Source organism: Manacus vitellinus, unplaced genomic scaffold (assembly GCF_001715985.3).
Source record: "Manacus vitellinus isolate BGI_N305 unplaced genomic scaffold, ASM171598v3 scaffold_57_pilon, whole genome shotgun sequence".
Lineage (NCBI taxonomy): Eukaryota > Metazoa > Chordata > Aves > Passeriformes > Pipridae > Manacus > Manacus vitellinus.
In genome coordinates this window covers 1,330,692-1,341,811 of record NW_021940666.1, presented here as the reverse complement: position 1 = coordinate 1,341,811, position 11,120 = coordinate 1,330,692, and the positions used below count along the sequence as shown (strand labels likewise).

The 11,120-nt window shown below is 37.9% G+C and overlaps 1 protein-coding gene across 1 annotated transcript; it reads left to right on the top strand.

Moving 5' to 3' along the window:
• Positions 1-7,495: 7,495 nt before the first annotated feature.
• FSHB (follicle stimulating hormone subunit beta) lies at positions 7,496-8,439 on the top strand. Its single transcript, XM_008931464.2, has 2 exons — positions 7,496-7,654; positions 8,203-8,439. Exons 1-2 carry the CDS (start codon positions 7,496-7,498, stop codon positions 8,437-8,439), a joined length of 396 nt encoding a protein of 131 aa, XP_008929712.2.
• Positions 8,440-11,120: the final 2,681 nt, after the last annotated feature.

Sequence of the window (11,120 nt, the reverse complement as noted above, 5' to 3'; positions counted from 1 at the left end):
TAAATTGACGACATGGCAATGCCAGGTCAAGTCCTCTAGGAACGTGAGCCAAACTGAATTGTGGTATTCAGAACTAGGACACTGGAGTCTGAGAGCTCCTACCAGAAAAACAAAGAAACCTTGGGGTCATGGTCTGACTAATGCCAGGAAAATGCCTGGAGGGATGAGAGATAGTTATTTCTTCCACCAGAGGAATAACCCTAAACTCTCACTTGTCACACACACTTTGAGCTCTGTCATGAGCAAAAGGAGCACCAGGGCCATAGTTCTCTTCCCCTCCCTGGAATTCTGCTTGCCTGCCAGAGCTTGGTTTGTTTAAGAAGTAAGAACAGTGGCATTCCCACAGCACGGTTAGTGAGCAGAGAGTATCATATGAACAAAACAGGCAGAATGGGAGAGAAAGGAGAGAGCTGCATCTTTCCCTCAGAACAGCAAACAGAGATCCTGCTGACCACATTGTTGATTTGCTTCAACAGTGTTACACAAAGTAAACAAAAATTAAGACTTCAGCTTAAGCCTGAACCTGCCAAATTTATATGTACTTTATTTAAGAATAAAGCCTCTGGTTTAAATTATTGTAATTGTCTTAAAAAAATAAACTTTCATCAGGAGTTCAGCCAAATGCAATACTTGTTTTCTTATTTCATCATTCAGTTGATACAACCTAATGAATAAAATCTGGTTTTCATATTAAGCTATATACTAGGCTGATACCTGAAAAGTTTTTTCTTTAGGCTTCCAATCTGTTACCTCATTAAAGCTCTGCAGTACTGATTCCTGCAGCAGTTTCATGAAATGTCTTTGCAAATTTGCAATCTGATCACAATCAAACTCCTGCAGCTCACAGTGCAACTCCATCACCCCATATTCTGCACAAAAATGGCTCCCTGCCCCAAAATAAAGGGTCCAGAGGACAGCTGAAAAAAATATGTTGTTTAGAATCCTTAAAAGCAGTTAATATTTTAGCTGGAGTTGGTCAGATAAAATGTTAAAATCACAGCTGAAGGTGGCTATGGCTGTATGCATTCTTTTCAACCTATTTTTCTTCAGCACTTTGACCTAAAATTACTGCACTTGCAAAAAGAATATGGGTCAGATATCTTCTGCCTCAGACTTTATTTAGAAACCCAAATAAGGTGGGCTTTTCATCCATTCTCCAAGTGTGCTGAATCGTTCTGCAGCCACTCGATTTTGTTATCAATGCAGACTCTCAGCAAGATTCAGGCAAGCCTTATGCTGCATATTAGAGCTGTAGTTTGAAAACAATTAGCAGCTCTGTTTTATGTGTGTGAATAAGGCTCAGTCCTGCCATATTTACTGTTTTAGAAGAAATGGATGCTTTTTCTGAAGTCCTTCCTAAAGGCCATCATAGACAAATGCTTGCCCAGCTTCTTTGCTTGGTTACAGAACATAACAGAAATACTGATGAAATATTAAAGGGTCTGAAACACTGTCTTTTTTTTTTAAATTTCTAGCTTTAACAAAATACAGACATGACAGATCAGTGAAACAACCCACCTAGAAAACAAATGCAAACATTCCTCACACAAACTACTAATGGCAGCCTCTGTCCTTTGCACTCCAGTCATTCTTTAATATTTGGGTCTTGAAGTATTATTTACATAAAAGTCTTCTTAAAAAATAAATGTTGATACAATCTGTGGACATTTGTGGTGAACACTGACAAGAAAGAAAACCAGGACTCCTAGTTCATAAATTTCCAGGTTTTTCACTCAGCAAGTCATATCAATGAAGGTAAATACCTGTTTTCTCTCAAGCACTTACTTTTTGTACCAAAACACTCAAATGCACTCAAATTTGATTTGACTTTTCTAGTGAATATTTAGACATGTTTATTTTATTTTCTTTTTGGTTATCTTTCTCCTGTTATCAACAGCATAATGACAATTCCATACAGACCCAAGAACTGCTCTCGTAGCAAAAAGGAAACCCTGGCTAATTATGTATCAGTGGAATGTATAACCTTATATATTGTCCTTGTTTTTTCAACTCTTCTGTAATATGACTAATCTATTTTATATCCATTACAATGCTTTCTTGTTGAAAAACACTAGTCATACTCAGAAAGCTTAAAATAAAGCAGTAGTGCTCAAGGGCAGTCACAGAATCAGAACTACTACTTATTCACACACAGAGAAGCTACTCCTAGGAAATAAAAAATATTTTTCATTGGAAAATTAAAATAATCAGGAACCAAGTAATATGTTAAAATGAAAGCATGACCACAAAAAAAAAAAAAAGGAAGAAAAGAGCATTTCTATCAAACATATAATTTTTAACCTTGATCTAATCTTGAACAGAATCTTAAAGCACATTTCCTAACAGATACTACTGGAGTTATCAAATGACCTTATGTAAGGAGCCAAGATCACACTGTGATGTGGTTTTGCAATAGCAAACAGACTAAGATTGCATACAAAAATCATAAGAAAATGCAGCTGGTTTAAATATTTAGAAATGTGATATAAAAATGAGCCATGAACAAACTTATGTGAGACAAAAACTGCAGGAAAGATTATTCAATGACAACATAAGCATCTGTATTGTTCCTTGCACTGCTCTGTGTTTATTAAACACTTTCCAGAATCGTTAGTTTCTGCTGCTGTTGACTGCAAGCAGTATTTCCACAAGACTTAGAAGGACTAACAGCTTGTGTAGATATTTGAAAATACAGAATGTATATGCTTTGTTCCAAGTAATGGTAACTTGTATCTCAAAATCTTTCTAAAATCCTATGCTACTAAATACATAGTCAATGCATTCTAGCATTTTCTTTATTCTCCTGAGGGTCAAGTGTTCTGCTTGCATAGGGGTGCATATACAAATTCTTCATTAATAATTAAGTCTTTAGCTGACACTAATTAGTTTCAACTATCTAACTATGTGCTCAGCAGGCCTGACCTACTTCACAGTTCTGCATCATTAGTGCTGGGAAATTAAAACAATATCAGTAAAAATTATATTGACCAATAGTGACCAACCTCTCAATGCATTTACCACTAAAGCCAATGAGGGTCTCCCCACTGACTTTAGCAAAAATAACAGTAAATCCCAAAGGCATAGAGAGAGGTAATGCAATGAAAAAAGTCATCTCCCACCAGCAGTAAGCAGCAAAAACAACAACAAAAGGGAAAAACAAAACTCCAGTTAATTTGCTTAGCACAGGCCACTGCTGCTCTGCTGTGAAATACAGGGAGCACAGACTTAAGCAAAGACTCAGAAGCAATTTGCAGGCTGTGTACTTCAAGGATATCAATTTAGTCAATCACCTGGGAGCAGCAATATACCTCAGGTTCAATTTGGACCTGTGCAGAAAAACATGTGGCCAAATAAAAAAAAAAAAAAAAAAGGGGAGAGGGAGAGTGCTCAGTCAAGACAGGCTGTGGGCAAAAGAAACTCGAGACATCACACCTACTCAGTGTGATGGCACTGAAGTGCCCAACTCCAACTCTTCATTCGGTTCTAGCACATGGAATGTTAATTAAGCCACAGGTTTAAGCACCTTTGACATGCCTTGAGACACACTTTCAATGCAAACCAGCTTTCATATGCAGAAGCTATTATCCTCAGAAACATATCAATTTAACAAGGCCTAAAACATGCAACCACAACCATGAATGTAACAAACCTCAGACCATGTCCCTTGACACGTTTAAATTTAAGAATATATAAGAAGTATTTAAGAATATATTACAAGCTAAAGCTAGTCTGCAGCTGGAATAGTTTACAAGTAAGACCTGTCTTTTATATCAGACATGTTTTTTCCCACAAGAAGGTTCAATACAGTCTGATATTCCATTACAGCATTTACCAGATTTCTGCACTCACTCCAGCAGGAGTAGAGCAATCTCCCTTGACAGAGGTCCTGACCATTAAGTGCTCCCTTAGGACCCTCCCATTCCCAATTATAATATAATTACAGGGTTCTGTGGCAACTTGAGCCCTCTCATGGGTCTTGCTATAGCTTGGATTCTGCAAAATGAACCCACTAATAAGTTAATTCCAAAAAGGTGTAGAAAGAGCATAAGGCTGCTTTGCTAAGGCCATTTGCAAAGACATTCCAGACCTATGAATTGCAGAGCACACGCAGATCTGTCTGAATCTTTCTGTATAGACATAACGCAGTATTTTTTGTTTTCCTAGGCTGTACACATAAACCACCGGAGAATTCCAGGAATAGGGCTACAATAATTCTTCTCTGACAGTCTGGGCAACACCTAGCATCCAGCCTGGAAGCATAATGACAGCTGCTAAATCCTGGGTGGACAATACTGCTTGGGAACCGGATAGATAAAACCATTACATAAAAGTTACTGTGGTATGTGAAGTGTTCCTTCCTCTGATATTATTCCCTAAATTGAAATATAAACCATTTAAAATGGAAAGCATTACAATTTCTCAAATAGATACAAACTTCAGTAACACAGAACCTACACATAATGTTCACATATATGTGAAAATTATAGTTGTTTGGATAAGTAATTTTGCTATTCCCTTCAAAACTACCATAATCTTTTTAATCTAATGGGAATATAAACTTGAAGGAGTAAGATACAATTAGCATATAAACATTTCCCAGAGGTATGAATTAATAATCTTAGAAAAGCATGTACTTACATAGCATCTTGCCCTTCATGAGAAGTAGTTCCTTTTGTGTATCTTTCTAGCAAAAGGTGTGGGATCAAAATCAAAATTAACCAACTAATTACTCACCAAATTACTGCTCCTCAAATGGCAGGCTGGGGGTTAATTGACTTCAATTTGCAATTTCCTGTTACCCTAAAAATGCATATTCATGTACTCTCCCATTGAATGTAGCTGAGCTGATAGCTGGAGAGTCAACCTAGAACTGCTGATTACAGAAACAAATGCCCTTGAAGTCAGTGCAGGACAAAATCTTCCCGTTAAAAAGTTTGTATTCTGTTTGCAATGTGGCCTCATGAACATGTGTAAAGCATTTTCTGTTAACCTTAACCTTCACTCACACTCCCCAGTCAACCCCATCACTTACACTGCTACAGCTGTTCCTCCCACTGTGGAACAAACTGATATGGATTAACAACAGTGGTGTCAAAGACAGCTGGATTGGGTTTGGTTTTTTACTTTTAACAGAATGATTTCCCTAATTTGTGTTTCCACAAGTGAGGAGGTTGAGTCAGCCAAAACAAGGAACTAGGGGAGGGAAGAAACAGCATGGTACAGACTGAACTTGCACTCTCTGCTTGTGAAACTGTGCTTTTAGTGGATGTGTATGACTTCTTCAAGTCATGAAACAGATCACAGCAACTGAGACATTAGATATTTTCTGTATTGTCCTTTGCAAATTGCATTTATTTAGTTTAATTTAATTTGCATAAATTACTTAGAACCAGTATAAATTACTTAGAAAAGACCAGATCCTCACTAGGGTTATAACAAATTGTAATCAGCTTTTGTCTGGCATTTCTGGAATTAGTGATTTACAGCAACTGAGAATCTTCTCTGAGAAGATAGACTGTGTTGACACCAACTGACACAAAAGACCACTATCAAACAATCACAGAGTTTATATTAGCACAGAGGAAAATGTCTGATTTCTTGTCTTCTTTATACATTTAACTGAGCTGTCTTCTCCTTCAAACAAAGTCATTATTACAGGAGATGTCCAGGGAAAATTTGAAGCTCACTTTCTAACTTTGGTGTGATATGAAATTCATTAACAAATGAAGGCATTGCAGACTTCATGGAAGCTGGAACAGATGGCCAGTCTGCAGGACCACAGGAAGGTATGACACACTTAAAGGCCTCATTTGTAAAAGCCACTTAGAAAAGTATCCCATCTGCTGGAAACTAATAGGCCAGTGAGAATTTCTTTTCAAGATAAAATGCTTTTAGCTATATGTCCTTGTCTAGTTTTCTTCTGTGGATGGATTTCTGTGAAAGTCAGACTGACCATACTAGAACAGTCAAAACAAAGCAAGACCGGCTGTTCTGGGCAGGTGATAGTAAATACGGTGCTGCTGTGAGTCATTTTCCCCAGAAGTGATACGTGAAACTCAACCAAGTTCTTTCTCTGTCATTATTCTGGTGAAGAGGCACACATCACTGACCTGTGAGTGCAGAAAAGGGCAGTGAGCAGGGGTACACTATCCACAGAATCTTTTATTATCATGGGAAACTAGGGAATACATTCAAATTGAGTTGTCATGGCTGTCAGTTAAAAATATTAGCATTTTCCCTGTAACATGATAATATTTCATCTGAGATCACTGACATAAAAACACAGAATCTGGAGCCTCATTATGACATCCCTATTGACCCTTTCCTCCATACAGACGTCCCTTGCACAAGTTAAAAAATGTGACCATATAGCAGAGAGGAACCAGCCCTGTACATACTGAGATAGAAAAACCACAGTGCTTTTAGGAACAGCAAGGAAAATTGTAATTCTTCATGGCTTAACAAAATTCATAGTACTAGCTTTCTTGAGCCACAGATCAATAAAGAAAGTACATACGCAGCTCAGTGGGTAAGACCTAACTCAGAGAAAAGCAATTAAGATTGATACTCTGAAAACCCCAAGAACGTGTTCATTAGGCAAGAAACACTGTAACAACATCTCCAACTATGAAGGGTCTTCCACCACCAGAGGACCAGCTTTGTACCCCAAACTCCAGTTTGAAGGCTGACACAGAACACAGTTAAAATACTTGAACTTTTCCAAAAGCAGGCTTTTCAACCTTTTTTTCAAACTGTGGAATGGCTCAGCCATTTCTAAATGCCACTGAATCAAATCCAGTGAAACTTCTAGAGAGACACTGTGACAGTAACCTTCACCACCACTTCCTGAGTGTGTTTGGCTTTTCTTTTTTCCCCTTAACAAGGCTTAATCTCACTGTCTGGCTGAACACTAATCCGCTTTCACCAGGTCCCAAATTAATGCCCGCTGCATTAATACACTGCAAATCCTCGAGGTATAAATTACACACAATTCAGTATAAAAGGGAAGCATAGGGCTTTCTTCTCACTACAGCTATTACTACCAGGAAGGCAAGCAGAACACAGGTAAGTTTTCATCAGATCCTGATCTAGAAATCTTTTTTCAAATTACAAACACTTTATGTAATTAATTGCTACTGAAAAATATATTATCCTTTGTGCTTTCTCTCCCTTGCTTCTTTTTCTTTCTCCTAAAGACAGGGCACATTCTCTGTACAGAAACTTAGATAAAAATATTTCAATGAAACCGGTATGGTATTCTGCTATTATTAATCTGCAAAGATTGCTGACATTCCATTTCGGTTCTTAGGGAAATCAAACTCTTTTAACAATAAACATAAATAGGATAGACCTATTTGATATCTCTGTTTTCACTGATGTTTCCAAAAGCTTGCTGTTATAGAACTACTACTACCCTGTTTCAATAAACATTTCCTGTTGAAAAAACTATACGTGTGTCTCTGGTACACATATATTTTTTTGCTTTATACACAGGATGAAGACAGTTAATTGTTACGTGCTGTTACTTTGCTGGAAAGCAATTTGTTGCAATGGCTGCCAGCTCACCAATATTACCATAGCAGTGGAAAGAGAAGAATGTGAATTCTGCATTACAGTGAACGCCACGTGGTGCTCTGGATACTGCTTCACAAGGGTGAGGCTCCTAATTTTAATTTCAGGCACCAGAATTAAATATTCCAAGTGATGTATGAACAACCCATTTTTCCAGTCCATAGTGAACACATTGGCAGGATGAGCCTTGTGAAAGAACAGCTTGAGTAACAGGAAAGTAGAAACACAGTCAATCTGAGGAAGGGGGAGGGTGAAAAGACATGAGTAAAACTCAGTTCTTTAACTGGCTGCTCACATTATGTTTATATTGTATAATTAGAGTTAAAAGTATGGCAGTGGGGATCTCTGCCTTGTGTTCCATTTGTGGTTGCAAGCAGACACTATGTAGACTCCTACTTTTTCAAATAATTTGAAGAAGAGCCAAGCAATTGACCTGAAAGATTGTCTGGAGACGGTATGACACAGATTTGCCACATCAGTCCTGAAAGGCAAAATTTAAGGATCTAAGCGAAATTAGGAGAGTCAGATCCAAACGCTTTTGACCTCTGTGGGATTTTCCTGTTTTATACAAATTCAGAATTCTACCCCATAGCAAATTTCAAAACGGTTATTTCCTTCTTGTAATTTCAGGATCCAGTGTACAAATATCCACCAGTATCATCCGTTCAGCAAACATGCACCTTCAAGGAGGTTGTGTACGAAACAGTGAAGATCCCTGGCTGTGGAGACCATCCTGAATCTTTCTATTCATACCCAGTAGCTACAGAATGTCACTGTGAGACCTGTGACACTGACACCACCGACTGCACCGTCAGGGGACTGGGGCCATCCTACTGCTCCTTCAGTCAGAGTGGAAGTAACCAGTGAAGGGTGCTTGAGGTGGCAGTTTGGCCTTAAATGTTCCCTTCTAAATAAAGGTACTGATCAGGCTTAAGTGGAAGATAAAAGGCGAGGCTATTTAGAATGCCAAGATTTAAACAAAGATTTTTAAGGCCAAAATGGAAAGCTACTACCTAAATTCTTCCTGGGGCCTTCCCTACTTATCCCATCAGTTGCCTTAAAATCATTTTCATACATCTACAGAATGCTGCTTCTAATTTCTTCTGCCCTTGCCTCCTCTTCCTCACAACTTCTTTATTTATATTCCTGTATTATCACTGCTTGGTTCACTTAGATTATTCTGTGCTATTCTATGCTTTCAAAAAGTTCCCAAGTTTCAAGTCTTTATTACTCCCTGCTTTCCATCTCTCCTCAGAATGTACTAACTTTAAAAAGCTTTGCTGCTCTGGTTTTATTCCAACCAATGTCTGTGCCTTTACTTTCTATTTGTTGGATTTGTAAACTTCTCTCAGCTGAGATCCTGACTGGTTTATTTTGCAAAATAGTTCATATAGTTATTATGCTATATAAATAATAACAGCATGTTTATTTAAGAGCCAAAATCTATGTTCAAATGTTGAATACCACTTGAATTCTTGTACTTTCTCAGTAAGGCTTGTTAGCTCAGCCTCAGTGCCACAACAGCACAAGTAAGAGGCACTGCAGTTCATACCTGGCTGACTTGAAAAAATAATCATCAGCTCTCTATTTTCACCTGAGTACAGAACGTAATAATGAGAATTCTTTAGCATTATTTAACACAGCAGTCTCACAAATTATTTAGGGATGAATCTAGAGGCACCTGACCCCAGTAGTGCAAACATGGTGTGATGATGTGCCTTGAAAGCAGTTCCTTCTGGCAGTAGTCCCTTCTGAGAATGGAAATTCAGAGAACTCTGCAGCAATTTTGCCAAGGCCAATACGAAGTTGGGGTGGTCTGGAAGCAAGCTGGAAGACTGACTGAATCAGAGCAAAACATTACCTCACATTATCGAGAATCTTGTCTGAAGCCTACGGAATGAAATCCCATCAGGAAAATGAAAATACACTCTTCTTCATCAGAAAGAATCGACTACACAGACACAGAATGGAAAGTGACTGGTTCAGCAGCAGTTTGGCACCGAAGGCTTGGAGGTTGCACAAGAGAAGCAAGAGTCAACAGCATCACAGTGCTGCAGAAAAGTGGGAATGTAAGGAGTAGAGCCTTCAGGACACAACCTACCTCCACCACTCAGTTCAACGGGACACGTTGAACTCACCTCGGCTGAGTGGTTATTTCCAGCTTTGAACAGAGAACTTCAGCGCATTGAAAGACTGGAGAAAACCCACAGAGGAGTAATAAGAAGGGAGAGAAGCCTAAACAACACCTTGGGAGGGAAAGATTTAAATAAATGAGGTTGGTTTGGTTATGGGAGGTAACACTTGGGGGAGGGGAAATATTAGTGGAACTTTTTAGATGCTTGAAGACTGTTACACAGAACAGGAACAGTCAGTTCTCCATGTTCAAAGAGAACAGAACAACCAGGGAAAGATTCAGAGTAGTCACTGGCAAATCTTCTGAAAGGTACAGATAACTAGACATTGAAATAAACTGTCAGGGGGTTGGAGAAGGAGGGAAGGAAGGAAGGAAGGGTGTGAGGTCTGTGGAGTAGTGACCACTACAGGCCATCAAGAACACATTGAACCTGTTTGGAATTGAGGCAAGGGAATGAGGCAGGAATCTGGCATGTCTGCTTTTAAGAGCCTTACAGACATGCTTGTTTAAAGGGAATCTGTGTGTTACTCTGAATCTCTCTTATGACAGATATTTTAACTTATTTCATTTTTAGCTTTTTTACTAAAAGATATTAACTCTTTTGATTGTATTTATAAGATTTATATGCATTTTCTTTGGTCTAGTGAAGCTTTAAAAGTGGTAAAGTAATAAGTAAATCAAATTGGGTCTCAGTTTAAACATGAGTTGACTTGTGTTAAAACTAAGCATATTATTCATATCAGCAATTATTCCACTCTAAATGAGAGAATTTTGAATTAAAATTGCAAAACAGAATAGCTTGTAGTAAAAAAGTATGGAAAAATGTTTTCAGCATAGATCTCTATTGTCTGTTGTGTATTTTGGAATAATAAAAATAATTTTATTGCACTTCCGTTATGTGTCTTAATAAATCAATTAAAAGACTCAAGAGTCCACCTCCTGACTTTACTATGCTTTAAATCACGTTTTCTTCCCCTCCTCTTACTTTTTTTTCATGCAACACCCACCTGAACCATATTTACATTATATGGCCAAATCAAAACAAATAAGACCAGTATATTTTAGCCTGATCCAATAACGTGATGATGAAATATTACACAGCTGTAACACAAGAGAACTGTGGATAAGAATAAAGATTATTATTAACATTTTATTTAAACTCTAGGGATTAGAACCTGTCCAGATCTGTGTCCACATATGTCACAAATTAGCTTTCATGTGAAAACAAAAATCATACAGCTCTCATTTTATCCATCAGAAAAATGCAGCACTCATTTTCATTTTGCAAACAAATCAATTCAGAACCTCGAATCTAAAACTATAACTAATGCAGTCAAAAGTCTATTGAGGTCAATATCAGAATGCTGACCAAAAAAATCCTAATAATGCATCACTACAAACTTCCAGAATCTCA

Coding starts and splice junctions, on each gene's coding strand:
- FSHB (XM_008931464.2), top strand. CDS start 7,496: ATGAAGACAGTTAATTGTTACGTGCTGTTACTTTGCTGGAAAGCAATT. Junction 7,655..8,202: donor CTGGATACTGCTTCACAAGG/GTGAGGCTCCTA, acceptor TTGTAATTTCAG/GATCCAGTGTACAAATATCC.